This window comes from Myotis brandtii, unplaced genomic scaffold (assembly GCF_000412655.1).
Source record: "Myotis brandtii unplaced genomic scaffold, ASM41265v1 scaffold43, whole genome shotgun sequence".
Taxonomy (NCBI): domain Eukaryota; kingdom Metazoa; phylum Chordata; class Mammalia; order Chiroptera; family Vespertilionidae; genus Myotis; species Myotis brandtii.
This window is the reverse complement of record NW_005366455.1, coordinates 805,382-825,356: the sequence shown is the minus strand read 5'-3', so window position 1 is coordinate 825,356 and position 19,975 is coordinate 805,382. Positions and strand designations below refer to the sequence as shown.

The following is a 19,975-nucleotide window of genomic DNA, read 5'->3' as shown; positions in this document are numbered from 1 at the left end:
CCCCACCCCACCAGCCTGGTCGCCCCTTACTTCCCCCCACTGCTGGCCTGGTCACCCCTTACTGCCACCCCTGCTGGCCTGGTTGCCCCACGTAGCCTGCTGTTTAGTCATTGGTCGTCTCTCACTAACCCCCTGCCGGCCTTGTCGCCCCACGCAGCCTGCCAGCCTGCTGTTCAGTCATTACTGTTACTGTGACGGCATCCCGGACAATTTGCATATCCCTCTATTATTAGTATAGATTACTTAGGTGAAATGTAAGTAACTTAGCATGGTATTTTTTTGTGTGTATTATCAAGTCGGTTTCTGTGGATGAGAGCAGGTCTCAGTTTGTTTCTTATACCTATTTGGCTCCTGTTTATCTTTCCACCAATATATTTCCTCAATACAAAGAAAAACTATTATTTCTTACGAGAATTCAATTTATCTATTGAAGACTGCTTTGATACTGGTTTTTGAAGTTTTTAAAACAGGCTCTACTTTTTAACCTGCAGATGTTTATTTATATAATGATGACCTGTTATCATCTGTTCCCTGGGTTATATCTTTAAATCCTTTATTTTATATCAGCCTAAAATTAATAACATTTATTAGATGTTATAAGATGAATTATTTTTGAAAAGTTGCTTTTAATGTTTTTCTTCCAACCGATTTTTAGGCAGATCACGTAACAGATTATTCCCAAGTTGTCTTTCATTTTACTTAGGCGACTTGACTTTATAGCTATGTCCTGAGATGTTTTTGTATTACTGTCTCATGACCAGAATGGCACTATTGATAAAAAAAATAACCAGTTAATATTCAAATACTGGTTATAAGGTTCTCACAGACTGATCATTTTATTGACCAAGCCTTCCCCCTTTTTAATGAAACTTTTGTGCTGACTAGGTAGGTATATATCATAGACCTTAAAGATCTAATGAAATACATGGAAATGATGTAAATCCAACCTTGTACTAGTATATACCAACTATGTCTACATAGCAGATGTTTAAAGATGTTTTAAAGATCTTTAAGACATCTGCTATGTAGAAAAGTAGTAGCTCTTATATATCATTTCCATGTGTTTCATTCAAACTTTATCTTCTCAGGTTTTTCTGAATTGGTCTTATGTGCATTGATCCTGTTTAATCACAAATTCATATTTTGAGGCATCTTTGTTAGGTTTTAAATCATGGTATTTATGTAGATCAGCATAGAAACTTATTATAATGATACTTTTCTAAAAAACCGTAACAAAACTCAAAAACATATTTTACGTTAAATCCAAAATGAATTTTCTCTTCTCTTTAAATTTGTTTTCCTAGGTACAAAAACATTACATTTTTTTCTGTCTATGTCAACAGCTTTTAAAAAATAAGCTGCCATACCTATTACTTATTTTTCTTTCATTCTGTGTTTATTTTGCTTATACTACCAATTCCTTTGACTTTCTCCTTTTTCTTTTCCTTTTTATGGTTACAATATATGTATTTGTATTTTTTCTGCAATTTAATACATTTTATTGTACTTTTGGGGGAGAAGACAAAGGAAATGAAATTCTAATTGTATTATTTACTTTCCCTCTTTGCTACCTGTTTTGGACATTTCACCATTTTATTTTATTTTATTTTTTGCTCTTTATTACAGAGGAGGTGTCTGCAAGGATAGTTCAAGTAGTCACGGCTGAGGCTGTAGCAGTCCTGAAAGGCGAACAAGAGAAAGAAGCTCAGCATAAAGATCAGCCTGCAGCCCCGCCTTTAGGTAAATGAGAAACCCTCAGACCAGGGGCTGTGTCTGCTGTTCCCTGGTCACAGACAAGTCTTCATGTTCAAAGAGAGGCCATATCTCATACTTCATTCATCAGAAACCTCTGTTGGGGTGCACTGGGATGTACGGTATTTTCACCTTTCGCAATAGGGTCATTGCGGTATTTGAGTAGTCTTTAAGGTTGATAAGCTTATAGTTAGACTTTTCCCCTAAATTATTTTTAACTTTTCATTTCTAGACCACACGAGATAATTATTATAAAAATAAAGCCAATGCACTTTTATCTCATCGCCCCCATTCATAAGGAAAATGCACTAATGCAGTGGTCGGCAAACTGCAGCTCGGCAAACCGCGGCTTGCGAGCCACATGTGGCTCTTTGGCCCCTTGAGTGTGGCTCTTCCACAAAATACCGACTTCTGCGCATTGGCCACGAAGTTTCAATTGCACTGTATGTGTGCTCCCGCACGTGTTATTTTGTGAAAGAGCCACACTCAAGGGGCCAAAGAGCCGCATGTGGCTCGCGAGCCGTGGTTTGCCAACCACGGCACTAATGCTTTAATTAGATATAATTGTTTCCCTTTTGTGGGTTTTGGTAAATGATTGTCTATATACTATAGTCTTCTTTGGGTCTCCCTGAACCAGCTACATAAAACCTATGGCCAGAGCTTTGTTAGAATTCAATTCTTTGTGTCCCATGTAAGATACTGGTCTTCACTTGGTTCATTTAAGGACGCTCAGATGGCATTTCTCTCTCCTTTGGTCACAAGTCAAATGCCTTTCAGGGCCAAACAAACAGGTAATGTGATGGTGCTGCCAACAAAACACTCTCAGCCATGGGCTTATGGCTTCTACTCTCCATAAATATAGATAGGTGATTGATAGATGATGATAGATAGATAGATAGATAGATAGATAGATAGATAGATAGATAGATATGCTGAGACACAAGCAAGGAAACTTCTCAGGTTCAACAGGTAGGTTTATTTTATAAGTACATAGATGTAATCCATAGAAAGGTATGTTTTTTAAAGCCTGAAAATAGAACATAACCTTTTTTCCTCTTACAGTCTAATGTATCCTTAATATTTGATTTTCTGATCAGTGATTTCTCAATTGTCTATTAAAAATTAAGCAATCAAAAGTCCGCTTTCCCAGAATCATAATTTAAAATATTCTAATTATTTACAATCAAATGTTCTTTTTTAAATATATTTTTATTGATTTCAGAGAGGAAGGGAGAGGGAGAGAGAGACAGAAACATCAATGATGAGAGAGAATCACTGATCGGCTGCCTCCTGCATGCCCCCCACTGGGGATCGAGCCCCCGCAACCTGGGCATATGCCCTGACCGGAAATCGAACCGGTGGCCTCTCGGTTCCTGGGTCGACACTCAACCGCTGAGCTACACCCGGCTGGGCAAATGTTCTTTATCTATTGTTTTTCTCCTAAAACTGAGAGGGAACAGTTATCTAAAACATTGACCTTTTTTGTCTGTGGTTCACTTCTGTTGCTTGAAATAAGAGAAACCCTCACCTTTTCCTTTTCAACCTGAAACCTTAAAGTATGCCATGGAAAGGTCCACTGGGTCAAGGAGCTGAAGAGTCACCTGCCATCCCAATGCTGCCTCTGCTAACTGCTTTATGAAATAAAAATTTACATAATCTTTAGAATAGATCTTACCACTGGCCTTGACTGATGACTATGTCCTTCTGAAATCACTTACCTTCATATGAGTGGTCATAAAGTGTCTTGAGGAAACTTAGCGTTAACTGTAAATTAATTACAGCTTTCAGAACCTTTCTCTTTGGTCCTTCATGTAAAATGCCAAGGACAGAAGATTACTCAGCTCCCACTGGAACATGTCTCTGTCTGAAGGTTGCCTCTGGCTATGACCACTTCATTTTTCTTTTCTGAAAGTACATGTAGATGATGGGTTTTGGTATTAGACTCAGCGGACAAAATGCCATTTAGAAAATACATTATCTAAAATAACTGTGAATAATCAAGGTAACATTGATCAAGAAGTTGAACAATGTTACTTTGTTGAACAATAAAGAATTCTAATATTTTTTCAGTCCATCAAGTCAAATGTAAACTAAAAATGCCTGCCCATGTGTGTTTGAATATATAGTAGATTAGGGCCAGGATGAAATATTTTATTAATTAAACAGGCAGACACAGATTAATGGGATTAATGATGGACTTTTAGCAGGTGTCTGTAATCCATTTTTATGGAGAAGACAAAATGATTATTTTAAAATATTAAATGCTCTTCTTTCTTTTTAGGTTTTCAAAAATGTGTGAATCAGGTAATGGAGCTAAAAATAAGTCAAGTGCAACTTACTATTGAGTCTTTCCTGGAATGTCATAGCGAGGACTTTTTATAGATGGCAGAACTGCCTACACATCTGCTGGCCTAAAAGAATTAATTGTCGTATCTCATTTTTTCATTGTTTGATCTTTAGCAGCTGAAGAGACCGCTAATCTGCCTCCCTCTCCACCTCCATCACCAGCCTCAGAAAGGACTGTCGCCGTGGAGGAAGGTAAGGCCTATGGGACTGTTTCAGGTTTATCTTCTGGTAAAGGGTAAATAAACATCAATCCATCAATCCATAAGCACTGGACTTCAGTATAAGCTAGTCTGTGACCCAGCTTGGGAGCTCTCTGTTTCAAATAGTCAAGAGGAAACAAAGACTTTAATAAACAAATGTATAATCATTTATCTACGTAAAATCAGAAGTGGAGGAATATGGTAAACAAAAAGGGAAAAAGATGCTTGATGAAGGAAATGATAACTTTGTGCTTAAGTTGCTAGAATAACTACAGAGAACCAGTTCACTTAATATAGCATGTTTTGACAATAATGATATAATTTTATCTTACAAGTGACTAAACAAAAAAATATATATTGATGAACTCAGCGCTTCCTTATGGAAGTGTTGTCAGGAATTGTCTGTTTTGCTGAACATTGCCAAGGTCTTCCCCAGGACCTGGGCTGTTGCAAACTCTCAGTAAATGTTCATGAATAAATAAAGAAGTTAATGAGTGAAGCTGATGCAGAGAGCAATGAACTGGAAGCTGAGATCATGGCTTCTTTCCTGCTGAGACCTGTTATTGTCCATGAATCTATTTATGCAATTTATTCAACCTGAAAAGCCATGTCAGCTTTTGAATTCTCATTGATAAAAACAGAGGGATGCCTTTGAAGAATATTCATTCAGAATCTGAGATGAATGGCATCTTTTAAAAGCAAACTATTATTGGTTCTTAGATCAGTTAATTTTTGTGTATTGTTTGAGTTATGGGAGAAAGCAAAGGAAAGCTACAGCTCAATTATTAATATAATTTAGTTTTCATATACTAAAATCAGAAATTTAATACTAATGCATTTTACTCATTTATTTCTTCATTTATTTTTCCTTTTGTTGTCCCTCTTAGAGATCATTTTATTATGTTAGAAATAGAAACATCACAAAGGACTCATTGTCTTTTTATAATTTGTAATTAGATTCAAATAAAATATTCTTTGATTTCCTCAGATTTTCCTAAATTACTAAACTACAAATGATTAATAAATATAATTTACTTTTGTCACAGATTTATAGACCAAAACTTTTTTGTTTCTTAAACTGAAGACTTTTTTCAAACTTACTGCCTGAAATATTGTTAAACAAACTAAATTACTTTAATAAACACGAGAAAATTTGGGGATTTTGATCAGTACATATAATTAGTTTCATAAAAGCCACTGATTATTAATTAATTCTCTGAAAATGTGATTTGATGTTTTAATTCATAGGTTTGAACGATTCTTTTTGCCTTATGTTCATCCATTCATTGAGCAGATATATATGGAGACTCTACAATGTATGCAGTTCTCTTCAAATTCTGGGTGTACAGTAGTGAACAGAACAGACATGATCCCCGTTTGTAGGAAGTACACTGTCTGGTGGAAAGAACAGAAATCCAATAAATAAGCTGACGCATAATTTTGAATTGGTAGTACTAGGAAGGAAAAGAACAGGGACTTTTACAATGGAATAAGAGGAATCTTAGTTTATTGTATGGTAAGGGACAGTTAAGAAGTGGAGCCTAGAAGCTTGAGTAAGTGTTGGTCAAGCAAAGGTGGAGGGAAGGGGCATTTTGGGCAGAGAGGCCAGGATATGCAAGGGCATTTAGGTGGACAAGGGCATGACGTGTTTTAGGAACTAAAGGAGTTTCACGACTAATGGTGAGTGAAAAGCAGGCAGAGTAGTGAAGAATTTGAGAGTAAGCAGCAGCCAACTGGGTTGAGGGACCTGGATTTCACTCTGAATACAGTGATGATAGTACCTCCCTCAGGTAGTTGAAAATGTTTCTGAGCCCCCTACTCACAGCCTTTCAAGGGTCAGAGAATCCTTTTAACCCAGAGAGGGGTATGGCTCCAAGTCTGCTGAGATCACATAATTACTCTTCTTTCTCCCATATGGGAGTTGGAGCAGAAAGGGCCCTAGGGCAGTGATGGCGAACCTTTTGAGCTCGGAGTGTCAGCATTTTGAAAAACCCTAACTTAACTCTGCTGCTGTGTCACATATAGAAATTTTTTGATATTTGCAACCATAGTGAAACAAAGACTTATATTTTTGATATTTATATGCCATTTAACAAAGAAAAATCAACCAAAAAAATGAGTTTGCGTGTCACCTCTGACACGCGTGTCATAGCTTCGCCATCACTGCCCTAGGGTCTCCATCCATCTGGGGATTCATCCAGTGTGCCTTTCAAGTTGGGGAGGGTTATAATGAATATAATGAAAACATAAATAAAATGTAGAATCACATTTACATTTTAGTAACTTAAGTGTCACTATCCAGAGTATAACCCTCCCTTATATTTTAGTATTGCTTTCTCCAGGCTGTTTCAATATATTCTAAGAAAATGTCAACTTACCACTTCCTATTGAAAGCAATTCAAAGATATTTTATTCTGAACATTTTCAAACTTATAGTGCTATTAAAATTTTTCAAAAAATATTGAGCTATACAAAGTCCTAATGATTTGCTTTAGGATAACCATTTTTGAGTTATATATATATTTTTTAATTTTGTTTTATTGCTTAAAATATTACAAAGAGTAGTACATATGTCTCCTTTTTATTGAGTTGTATTTTTAAAGTATGCATTTTACAAGCTTTACCTAATTAATTTAAAAGACCAAGTAGTATTCTCACTTTAAATATGTGAAAGATACATGATTTGGACAATTAAACCATCCCCTCTCTTTTCTTTTTAACCATTCTTAAAGTACGTCTAAAAACTTTTTAAAGTTTGTTTATCAGAAAATAAATTAGTGACAAGCCACAAGATAGGATTCAACTCTTCAATTTGTCAAACCAATTGGTTTTGTAAAGACCCTGCCAAAATTCAGTTAATGTATTGCTCATAGCAGGTCCAGTGGAAATGGAACAAGTGAGGTTTTTGCTAGAGTTTTTTTAAACTGTTTGACGCACCCTCAAAACAACTGTAATCTAAGGGCACAGTGACTGCCACAGCCCAATCTCCTTTTACAAATGCAAGAACTCTTGGATTCAATTGAGTTCAATAATTTTGGAAAATATGCTTTTTATTAATTATCAAACATTTTAAATGCTGTTCTTTACCAAAGGGGGACCATGAAACCTTCCACTAAAAATAACTTAATATGTTCATTACTGTCATTTCTGAGTATTTATTTATTATAATCAATGTAATAATAATTTCCAGAACATGTGCTTATTCTGGGAAACATTTAAAGGGATTTTGATGAAAAAATTAAACAGCGGTCACACTTAGAAAGGAAATGCAGGTATAGTAAAATGAATACTAAGCTAGGTAGGATGTTTTCAAATTAATCTCCTTTTTCTTTTTGGCCTAACCATAATGGTTGTTATTTGGAATTTGGAAGCCCGTGTGAGAATAATGGAATCATCAGAAAACAGAACCAGGAATCTTTCTGACCTCTTCGGTTTACTCCAGAAGTCTAGGGTGGTTTTTCCTATGTCAATGATGTGGCAATATTATAATTGCTAATCTGAAAGCTTTCCTTCCATATCATTCTGGGGCAGCAAACCCACTTGGCAAATGGAGGAGTCCTCAGTCAAAAGCTTGCAGAATGGGAAGGGCTTAGAAGTGACAGAGAACAATGCACCTGGGGCCAGCCACCTGCAGCCACTGGCTGTGGGGCAGAAGATGTGATGCCAAGACAGACTAAAACTACTGAGTCACAGAGACCCCGTGAGACTCAGTCTCTTATAAAAGTGACTTCTCATTTGTTCCCAAGGGAGCTGACATACTAAGTTTGGGTTTAACATGGCAAACCTTATTTAACTCAATATAAATTTTCAAAGGCTTTTCTTAAAAAATAGATTGTATGAAAGCAAATTAAGAAAAAATGGATCCCTCCACTGAAACCATTAGAAGTTTAGCATTCTGAATAAGAGCCATGTAACACTACAAGTTCATAAGACTACCCTGTTCTTTCAAATATCACAGCATTAAAATGAAATAGAATCTTTTGCAGCAAGGGAAGTGTCCCCAAAAGCATGTGTACTTATAATAAAAGAAGGCATTCAGTTCTGACCTTAAACAGCAAAATTAACTGTTATGAAGTGAGTTTACTCTTTCATAAATCTCTCAAGTCTAGCTTTGATGTCAGATGAAAGTAACCAGCAGAGGTCCATGACCATCTGCCTGAGTGCACTGATAGATGCTAACATGTATGGAGTCCAGCATCGTGCTTGGCACACTCTCAGATATCCTCTCATTTACTCCTCCTAGCTACCTACAGGGAGAGATAGTACTCACTCCCACTTCTTGCCCAGGATGTCATGGCCGGTGGATGGCTTATCCAGAATTCAAATCCAAATCCCATTCCCTCCAGCCACAGCCCCATTGCATCCCTAAAGCTGTTTCTCATCTAGGTTCTTAGTGTGGGACTACGAAAACAACTTGATTTTCCTTCAGAGGTGTTTTTTAAAAATTATTTGTTATAAACTACTGGACTAATTTCCTTTATTTTTTTCAAATTACTCTCAAATAAATAATTCATTTATTTATAATGATTATGTATCCCACCTCCATTAGGTATGAACCAAGAGCACCTGCCACACACAATTCCATAGCAAATGAGGATCTATTGTCTTCTGTCACTATCATTGGAACCACGTGCACTGTTTGCTGGTCATGGTCCTCTAAGCATCACATCCCTGACACACCTCTGGGACTTGTAAAGTAGATGGATATCAGGCTCCTGGGTCCTAAACAGAGACTTGGAGTACAGACAGCTCATAGTACCAGGAGAGGACTGGACTTGGCCAGACGTTCTTTATGAAGTTGCCTGGCTCGGGTCCAGACAAACGCTACAGGGAAGCTACTTTTCCACGGCAGCCCTTACAGTTGTTGCTGCTTTTGTTGTTCTCTGACTAGAGTCAACGTTTTCAGAAAGACAATACTGTTCCTCTGAAATGTTAGAGATCTAAAGTAAGACTGGGTTGTTTTCCCATGTTCACTTTCAAAAAGAGCAACAGCAACAAGAAAGAGGAGGCCAAAATCTTCAAAAGGCTTAAACCAATCCAAGGAGTAGTGTCTTATACTACCAGAACTCAGCTTTAAATTCTTTAGTTTTATACTATAGTCTGCTCTACTCCCCAGAAAATAAATGTTGACCAGCAGAGAGGTGAATATGACATTTTCATTTGTTGATTGGCCTTACAATGTGTTGAACATATTGGAAGTTTTAGAGGTAACGAGGGTACCTGGGGAGTTTACAGTCTTGGAGAGTCACTGGAGGAAATGTGAATGGGTGGGACACATGACAAGCCCAGGCCTCATGATTCAGCCAGTGTTGTAGACCAAGTTAGAGCCAATTATTTGCTCAGCTGAGAAACCGTGCCGAGTTAAACTAAGAATATCAGATGTAATTTTAGGCTTCTGCCATCCCATGATAGAATAAGCATCATGGATGAGAAAGTTCTGAGCACCCATCCAGAAACAACTTCCACAGGGCAGTCAGTAAATAATGTGTTCAAAAAGATTAGAAGTATTCTCTCCCCAAAACGTTATTTTAGTATCCTGATGATTTCAGACTTATTTCCAGTTGTGAGCACCTGGTTGCTGAAAATAAGTTACTGCCTTAAAAGTACAGTACCTTTTCAAATTAATGCTCTAATTCTGCATGCTTAACTTTAGAATAGAAACTATACAGTCCTTATTGTTAAAAATTATGAAATTTTAAAATTATTCTCTATGTAAGTCAATAAATAATTATTAGCAAATTTAGTAATCTGACACACAGGTCTGAGATGCAGTGTCTACACTACATCTGAAGCCAAGTATTGTTCATTGTCATCATCCTTGAAGCTCATTAAAATATACATGAATCCACATGTGAAGCTGACCAATCTACCCCTGTATATCTAAGGAAATATATTTAAATAATGCATCTTTCTAAGCCAAGACACAGGAAAGGTCAGAGATGAGAGCAATTCCTTTAGCATTTAACTGAGAAATATGTAATGAGGAGGTTGAAATAGGAAAACAGCCAAGAGCCAGTAGTACAAATTAAACTGCATGGAGTAAAGTCTTGATGAATCTGAAGTCCTCCCTGTACAAAGTTTCAGCTAATTATATCTCTGTTGAGCTTTCAGAAGAGAAATAAAGCACAAAAACAAGTTTAGAATACTAGGGGCTTTCTTAAAACCCTAAACTTTCAATGACATGCAAATGAGATGTTCAAAAGGATGCCTCTAGGACTTAGCATCCAAAGAGAAAACCATGCTGACTGCACTTTTCTTAGCAAGGCGGGGAAGAAAAATAATGCATTGTAGATTTTTCTTAACAAGATTGAAATTAAACATTACTTTCTGGTTAAAATTGGAAACTAAAAATTAAATTTAACAAAAATGCTAACTATGTGAGCATCCCAGATAATTAAGGTTGTGCTTCAAACAGGACTATTTCTCCCCATCATCAAAAAGATCTTAACTACCTTCTTTTTTTTTTTTACTTATAAATAAATTGATATAAACACAAGAGAAATTAATCTACTTGAAAGAATATCTTCCAAAGCATGCATTTGTTTTGTAATGCTTTGTGTCTATGCCAATGTTTCTGTGCTTATTCTGACTTGTTTGAGGGGAATGTATAGATAAGGTCTGTTATGCAGCAGGGTGTCAGTGCATTTGATTCATTAGATCAATTACAAGATTATTTGAGGGATAGTTTCGATTCAGTGGCTCCTGAAGCGTGAAACATTCACCGTCTCCCATCCCATCAGCTTGGTCTTGCTAATCCTTCTCCGCTGTGCTGCTTCTGTGGCCCTTTGTGTCCTTGTGCAGGTGTTGTCTGTCTGTCTGATCTCGTGTCTGTCTTGTCCAGTTCTCCCTGCAGTTTCTTCCTGTGTGTCTGTTTGTAGATGAAGGGGCTGAGGATCAAGTGGGTCCTCTACACAGGTTCCCCAGCCACGAACCTGCCACCAGCGGGAAGAGGCGTAGACTCCTTGTCCCCTCCATCTCGGTGTCTGTGCCTGAGGATGACCCTTCCAATTCCGATGAGGAGTACTATGAGCATCCTTTGTTCAGCTCACAGTGGACTACCTCTAGTGTGCTCCCCAGTGTCCCCGCGCAGAGTGCAGAGGCCCACTTAGGCCAGGAGAAAGGTGAACCAAGCATGGTCCCCTTTTGCTCCTCCTCCCCAGCCCACGGCTTTGACTACATGCATTATATTAAGTGTGCTTTTATATGTGGGGTGGGAGGGATAGGAGCCTGTTTTTTCCATATGAAAGTGAAGTCCCTATATAGCTTATATCCATCCAAAGGCCTCAATAATTTATATAAAAGAAACCTTACTTGAGGCATGTGAGAACTGCCTTTTTCTGTATTGTTACTTCTAAAAAGGAAGCCAAAAAGTGGGGGGCAGAAAGGGAAGAATCCAAAAAGGTTTAATTAAAATATGACTCCCTTCTGCTTCTTGCAAATAAATCATTCGGGAAGAATATATTCTTGTATGCAAACAAGAGAAGATGACCCTGAATATAATTTTTCTTCCTTGGATAGACAGATCAGTTATAAATAGCCATCTTTTTTAGTGCCTTGTTAATATGATAGTTTCTGTATAAGGCAGAATAAATGTTATGGAATAAATGTATTTCTCCACATTGTTTAATTAACTGCAGAAACTACAGAGGCTCTTCCAGGTGACTAAATCTGGGCTCACATCAGTAGAACTAAAGTGAAGGAAAAGATCCACAGCCTTTGTCATTCCAGCTTTATGAAGATGGAAGACCCTAGTTTATAATTGGCTATGCCATGAGCAGTGAGCTGCAATGTGTCTCATTCTAACTAAGTAGTTTTGTAAAGAAAAAATAATTAGAGCTAAAACATTTTTGTTTAGGTGAAGAAATTATTTTCAAATAGGCAAGAATACCTTGCTTAAGTGAAGAGTTTATGTTATACTAGAGGCCCAGTGCACGAAATTCATGCACTGGGCGGGGGAGGGGGGTGCTCAGCCCAGCCTGTGCCCTCTCCTCAGGGAATGTCCAAATGATGGCTTAGGCCCGCTCCCCGCTGCGCTTGCCAGCCATGAGCCTGGCTTCTGGATGAGCGGTGCTCCCGCTGTGGGAGCACACTGAACACCAGGGCGCAGCTCCTGTGTTGAGCGTCTGCCCCCTGGTGGTCAGTGTGCATCATAGCAATCGGTCATTCCACCATTCGGTCGATTTGCATATTAGCCTTTTATTATATAGGATGGGACAGTACTTAATGGGAGGTTAAATAGTTCCAAGGCAGTGGGGATAAGCTCACCGACTATGTTCCTGATAATAAACTTCTTCCAAGAGAAAGAAACAAAAAGCACCAATGACTCAGACATTCTGAGGGAGAACTACAACCTCTACTCAGTGAAACTAAGTTCTTCTAATAGTGTAAATTAAGACAATTAATAAAACTATGTGAATTTTTGAATAAGGAACATGTGGAGTGGAAACAAACATGATTTATACAAAATCATAAAATGGAAGGCTAAAAATTTACATGGATTTGGAAAACATGTAAATTAACTTGATTAGGCTGTATTCGATAAGGTGACATTAGCAGCTATATTAAAAGTCTTTTAGCTGTAATTAAAATCTCTAATTCTAACACATTATAAAATTGCCTTAGTAAATTAGAGTCTGAATTTTTAAATGTTACTCCCATAGCTAAATTATGAAAATGAAAGTGTCTGCATGCTAAATGTGAGGAATAGATGAAGTCGTTCTCCCCTGCCCCCAACTCCAAGGGTTTTAATATTTCTCAAAAAAGAAAACTCCTTTTCTATCTATGTCTTTCTCACAGGGCCATTTAAACAATGTAAAATAGTTTCAGAGGAATTTTTAATAAGAATTTTTTATTAGCAAACTAAAAAACAGCTTGTATATATTTCCTCTAATTTCTTAAGTGGTAAAATCAGATTTATTTTACTGCCATTTGAAGCACAATAACTCATGCCCTTCATAAGTTTGTTTTTATATTTTAATTGTTAACATTTGTGCATGTGATACACACCTTTTGGGGAGATATTTTAGCAGTTTGGTTGCCACTCAGTTATCTTTCCTTGGTGGCTTTGAATGGCAGAAATAACACTTTATAGATGACAAGCACATTGTCTTTCCTATTCAGTGTCAAGGGGAACTATGCATGAACCACATTACGAACATTTCAGGTTTAGTGTTACGAAACCAGTTGTGTCCCAGAGGCAAACTTTTCTTAATAGGTTGAACTTGTCCCTGAGCCTTGTTTTTCAAAATATTTTACTTACTGTTTTAAAGTTTTTATATTCTCTAATATCATATGATGTAGTGAAGGTAAAATAATTTGAGTTAGGCAGTATTTCACCATTGAAAAACTATTAAATACATTATATTTTAAATAGTTTTGGTGGACTTCATGATAAAGCTGTAAAGGTAATTGATTGGATCTTATTTTGAGACCAAAGCTTTTTTTATTCCCAGAGTTCTTTAGCAAAGTTTGCATGTTTTAAATAAAGTAATCAGAAATTCATGTGTAGGGACTTCTTGCATTGGAGAAAACAGCACATGTCTAACGAGTGTAAAGCATTTTTTTTATTTTTCAGTACATCAATGCATCTATCTTTTCACAACCATCTGTTATCTGGTAGCACCATCTCTTCCTTCCAGCAAGCTTCTCACATGTGTGCAACTCACTGCCATTTCCACTAAGTGGTAATAGAGCAATAAAGCCATTTCAGCTCTCAAATTTTAAGATAAATAGCCTTTTAATGAGACTTTAAAAGGCATCCTTATTAGCAGATTATACCTAAGTTTTCCAAGCACTAATTAGTATACATTGCATTAGAATAGTAAATTGCTTATCCAAATGGTAAAAGAAATCCTCCTGAGCTGAAAGTGTGCCTTGAATAATATTTCTGTTGTTGTGTGCATTGTTCTGTGGTCATGACGTCAACATCTTTTTCATCCCTAAGAAGAAGAAGCGCTAGAGGGTCCAGTGGCTGAGGAAGAGAAACCTGCCACTCTTCCTGGGAAAGAGTGTGGGGCTGCCAAGGTCTCAGACCAACCCAAGGGCCTCAGTGAGGGCCAAGTGGAATCTAGTCTGGAGACCCATGTAGTTCCCGAAGAGAGTGCCCCAGCAGGGGCCCCGCAGGAGAAAAGTATAAAAGAGGTCACGGAGGTGTCTCCAGAAGTAAAAACCCCTTCCTCTGCCAGGGAAGGTGTGTCTGTCTTAGGATTTGCATGTGTCTTGTTGCAAATGATCTCTCCAGCAGCTTACCAACCTGATGCCTTTCCAATGCTATTCCATTGCCGAGTCTTCTCACGATCCCCAAACCCATGACCTAGGCTTGCGGAGCGGAGGGTGCGGCTTGCACAGGTGCCCTGGGGCAGCTTGGTTGTCCACTGCTGCAGCTGATTCCTCGTTTTACTTTGCCATGATACAATACGCTTTGCAGCCAGGCTGATGATGCTGTGTGAGCTTTTTGTCCCTCCGCCCCCTCTCATCTCAAATGTTTGCCAGTCACATTGCTAATACATGTATATTTTTATTTGTTTATTTTGGGGACAGCAATTCATATGCTTTTGTTTCAAGTCGCAGAGTTGAACTTTCGCACAGAGAGGCTTAAATGATAGAATCATCTTTTGTTTGCAACCGCAATTGGCTCTATTTTTTTATGCTTCCATGAGGACTGGTTTGGTTTCCTTAAAAGCTCCTGCTGATGCTTCTCATATCATTTCCTTTCCATGGCAGCCAACCCCTTTGGTCATCCCCATATCTCTTGAGTTTTCATTCATCTAATATTTATTAGAAGTTCATAAACTATTTTTTTTCTATTGTTACAACAGGACACACAAGCATATAAGGTAATGATGATCCATACACTTGCTCTTCGAGAGATGACTGGATTTTATTATTTTCCCCCAAAATATTTTCCAGATAAATACATTTGGCCCTAATGACCACAGTGAATTACCTTTAACCTTAAAACACAAGTGAGACTCTGAAGCCTTCTTGATTGGTGAACAAGTTAAAAAAAAAAGAGTCATTTAATTCCTGTGGAGCATCTCTAAAGGCAATACTGGTGGATGCTTCCAGTTGATTGTGTTCCAGGGAATGAGGAATTAGGTGATGATCAAGGAGTGAAAGATATTGTATAGTCGATACTCTTTAAAATTTTGTAACTCATATGACTTCCCAGTACTAACATTATAATTCAGATTTCCTTATATTTATCATAAAGACTAAGTAATATTTATTAAGAATTTTGAATCCATGATAGAAATTGACTTGTCGATTCTTAGGCCATATAAAGTCAATAACAAATATTTATTAATATTGCTGAAATTTAATCTTAATGAATTTTAAAAAAAGTTATTTCAGTAATTGTTCAATACCCCCCAAAGTTGTTGATCAAGATCATTGAAATCATGAACTTTTATTATAATGAATTGACCTCTGCCCATGGCCTACCAATTTATTTTTAAATGAGAAAACAATAAGTTCAGTAGAAATTGGTCCTTTTCCATATTTAGTCCTATATATACATATACATATATATGTATATATGACTTTTGCACCCTAATGTTAGCTACATATTCAGTATTCTTTAATTCACAATTTTTATCTGAAGAAGGAATGTAAATTCTTTCTACTACACTTCATATCACATTCTGTTTAGAAGAGACTAAACAAAGGACAAAAAATATTCAAAATATACTCTATAATTTCTGTATGCATTAATTCACAATGAGAGCTCATTTTAGCAATAGTACAGATATATCTCAATCCTGACATTTTCATATTGATTTTTAAATGGGTAGCATGTGTGCATGTTCCATAGTTTTTCTTTTCACCCTGCCATTCATTTGTCATTTCAAAATATAATTTTAAGCTTACTGCCTGAAAGCACTTGCCTATTTTTTTTAAATCAACCCAATTACTTCAGGTTTACTTACAGCCTCGAAGATGGAGTTCCATGATCAACAGGAATTGACTGCCTCTTTACCTGAGCCATTAGACAAGAAAGAAAAGGAGTTAGAGAATCAAAGTAAGCCTGGTGAAGATCTTAAACATGCTGCCTTAGTTTCTCAGCCTGAGACAACTGAAATGTCCTCAGATAAAAAGGACAGACGAGGCCCGGAAGAAGGAAGAGTGCCTCTCACTCTGTTTGGGCACACTCTGGGTGCCGGCCTAGAAGACTCGAAACAGAAGGCAGAACCAAGCCTAGTGGTACCTGGTATTGACCTCCCTCCAGAAACCCCAGTTCCAAAAGAACAAAAGGACTGGTTCATCGAATTGCCAATGGAAACAAAAAAGGATGAGTGGGGTTTAGTTGCTCCGATATCTCCTGGCCCTCTAACACCCATGAGGAAAAATGATGTATTTGAGGATATCCCAAAATGGGAAGGGAAACAATTTGATTCTCCCATGCCGAGTCCTTTTCACAGTGGAAGTTTCACTCTCCCTTCAGATGTTATGAAGAATGAAATAGTTGAAGAAGCATCATCTTTTGCTCCTGCCCTATTAAAGTCTGATGACAAAACATCTCTGGAAGAAACCAGTGGCCCAGTAACTGCCAAAGACACTTCTAAAGTTGAAGAGCCCCATAAGGATAAACCTTACATAATGGCAGAAGTATCAGCCTCAGAGGCAATTCCCTCACCCAAAGATGCCCACATTCTGGACGTAGAAGAATGTGTCCCAGAGAAAGTTTTGGAAGAAGAAAAAGGAGCAATAAAGCAAGAAAGTGTGCAGAAAAAAGAGACGCCCACCCTTAGTGGCCAGGAATCTTCACTTACTGAAAAGGAATCTCAGCTGAAGCTTGAGGAAAAGACAACCATTCCTGACAAAGAAACCATGCTGAAAGAGAGTGAAGCCCCCAAATCAAAAGACAAAGAAACAGGTGTAATTCAGCCCTCCACAGAGCATACTTTCTCCAAAGAAGAACAGAAAAGCCAACAGCCGACCACATTAAAACAGGAGTCATTCCCTGAGAGTTTGGAGCAAGCAGTTACAAGTTCAGCCATGACCTCTAAAGCACTGGAGAAGGAACCAGCTGTGCTAAGTGAGAAGAATGCTATCGAGGATCTGTTTGAAGAAAAGGTTGCTGACAAAGGTAATAGAGTTGAAGGAGTCGGGGCTGCAACATTAGCTGAGCTTGACATGCCATTTTATGAAGATAAGTCAGGAATGTCCAAGTACTTTGAAACATCTGCCTTGAAAGAAGAAGTGACAAAAAGCTTCCAGCCAGGAAGTGATTACTATGAACTGAGTGACACAAGAGAAAGTGCCCAAGAGCCTTTTGATACTGTATCTCCCATGCATCAATATGGTGACAAGGGACTTCAGGCAGGTAAAGAACCCCAGCCCGGTGCTCCAGCACAAGAAGCAGGGTATAGCACTCTTGCAAAGAGTTATCCACCTGATTTACCTGAGGAGCCCAGTTCTCCTCAAGAAAGAATGTTTACTATTGATCCAAAAGTATATGGGGAGAAAAGGGATCTCCATAGTAAGAATAAGGATGATTTGACACTAAGCAGGAGTTTAGGACTCGGTGGTAGGTCTGCAATAGAACAAAGAAGCATGTCAATCAATTTGCCCATGTCTTGCCTGGATTCCATAGCCCTTGGATTTAACTTTAGTCGGGGGCATGATCTTTCTCCTCTGGCTTCTGATATTCTAACCAACACCAGTGGAAGTATGGACGAAGGGGATGATTACCTTCCAGCCACTACCCCAGCAGTGGAGAAGGCCCCTTGCTTCCCAATAGAAAGCAAAGAGGAAGAAGAACAGATACAGGGAGAAAAAGCTGCCGGAGAGGGAAATACTCAAGTCGAGACAGTGTGTGAATCGCCATTCCTAGCCCAAGATTATTACAAAAATGGTACTGTCATGGCCCCTGACCTGCCTGAAATGCTAGATCTGGCAGGCACAAGATCAAGACTAGCTTCTGTGAGTGCAGACACTGAGGTTGGCAGGAGGAAATCAGTCCCATCAGGGAATGTCATTGAGGAGAATCGTACTGGCTTGCCCCCTGTCACCGATGAAAACCACGTCATTGTTAAAACGGACAGTCAGCTCGAAGACATGGGTTACTGTGTGTTCAATAAATACACAGTCCCACTCCCATCACCTGTTCAAGACAGTGAGAATTTATCAGGAGAGAGTGGTTCCTTTTACGAAGGCAGTGATGATAAAGTGCGAAGAGATGTGGCCACAGACCTTTCATTGGTTGAAGTAAAATTGGCAGCTGCCGGAAGAGTCAGAGATGAGTTCAGTGCTGAGAAAGAAGCATCTCCACAATCAGGACTGAGTAGGGAGTTTGATCAGGAGAGGAAAGCAAATGATAAGCTGGACACTGTACTAGAAAAGAGTGAAGAACATGCTGATTCAAAAGAACATGCCCGGGAATCCGAAGAGGCTGGTGACAAAGTTGAAACATTTGGATTAGGAATAACCTACGAGCATGCTTTGGCCAAAGAACTGACAGTATCAAAAGATGCATCACCTGCCATGGCTGAGAAAGGTCTCAGTTCAGTGCCAGAGGTAGCTGAAGCAGAACAATCCAAAAAAGCTGGATCAGAACTGGATTTTGTTGCAAAGAAAGCTGAGCAGGGTCACTTAGATGTTAAAATCAGCGAGTTTGGACAGATGGCCTCAGGGCTAAACATAGATGCTGCAAAGTCAACAGAGCCTAAATTCGAGGCTACACAGGACCTCACTCTCTTATCCGGGACGCCTCAGGAGGCAGGTGTGTTTATGGGTGTTGAGTCAGGCCACATGAGAGAAGGCACCAAAGTCAGTGAGACAGAAGTCAAGGAGAAGGTGGCCAAGCCTGACTTGGTACACCAGGAGGCTGTGGACAAAGAAGAGTCCTACGAGTCCAGTGGTGAACACGAAAGCCTGACCATGGAGTCCTTGAAGCCCGAGGAGGGCAAGAAGGAAACCTCCCCGGAATCTTCTCTAATTCAAGACGAGATTGCCATCAAATTGTCTGTGGAAGTCCCTTGTGCACCTGCTGTGTCAGAGGCCGAGTTAGCTGAGGATGAGAGAGCGGATGTCCAGTTGGAATCTATTCAGCCACCCAAAGAAGAAAGCAAAGAGACCCCAGGTATCTCCATCACACCCTCTGATGTTACAGAGCCGTTGCTTGAAGCCGTCGGGGCTGAACCAGCAGAAGCTCAAAATGAGGAAGAAGAGATAGAAGCACGGGGAGAATATGATAAACTGCTTTTTCGCTCAGACACCCTTCAGATTACTGACGTGGGTGTCCCGAGTGTCAGGGAGGAATTTGTGGAGGCCTGCCCAGGTGAACACAAAGGAGTGATAGAGTCTGTTGTGACCATTGAGGATGACTTCATCACTGTAGTGCAGACCACAACTGATGAAGGCGAGTCCGGTTCCCACAGCGTGCGTTTTGCAGCCCTGGAGCAGCCAGAGGTGGAGAGGAGACCATCCCCTCATGCCGAGGAAGAGCTTGAAGTAGAAGAGGCAGCGGAAGCCCAGGCAGAACCCAAGGATGGCGCCCCCAAGGCTCCGGCTTCCCCTGAGAGAGAAGTGGCTGGGCTTTCAGAATACAAGACGGAAACCTATGATGATTACAAAGACGAGACCACCATTGACGACTCCATCATGGATGCTGACAGCCTCTGGGTGGACACTCAAGGTGTGCTATTTTTTTTTTTAATTTTCTGCTCCCAAAGAAA

At 38.9% G+C, this 19,975-nt stretch overlaps 1 protein-coding gene across 13 annotated transcripts in view; it reads left to right on the top strand.

Moving 5' to 3' along the window:
• MAP2 (microtubule-associated protein 2) overlaps positions 1-19,975 on the top strand; it is a 172,174-nt gene that overhangs the window by 123,567 nt on the left and 28,632 nt on the right. For 5 of the 13 annotated variants that reach the window (XM_014546060.1, XM_014546059.1, XM_014546063.1 and 2 more), the window contains 4 exons: positions 1,627-1,740; positions 4,213-4,290; positions 14,242-14,487; positions 16,216-19,935. In XM_014546060.1, coding sequence (XP_014401546.1) covers positions 1,627-1,740; positions 4,213-4,290; positions 14,242-14,487; positions 16,216-19,935 — 4,158 coding nt within the window. The remainder of the gene's footprint in view (positions 1-1,626; positions 1,741-4,212; positions 4,291-14,241; positions 14,488-16,215; positions 19,936-19,975) is intronic. The other 8 variants (XM_005874196.2, XM_005874197.2, XM_005874198.2 and 5 more) reach the window with 4 other exon arrangements.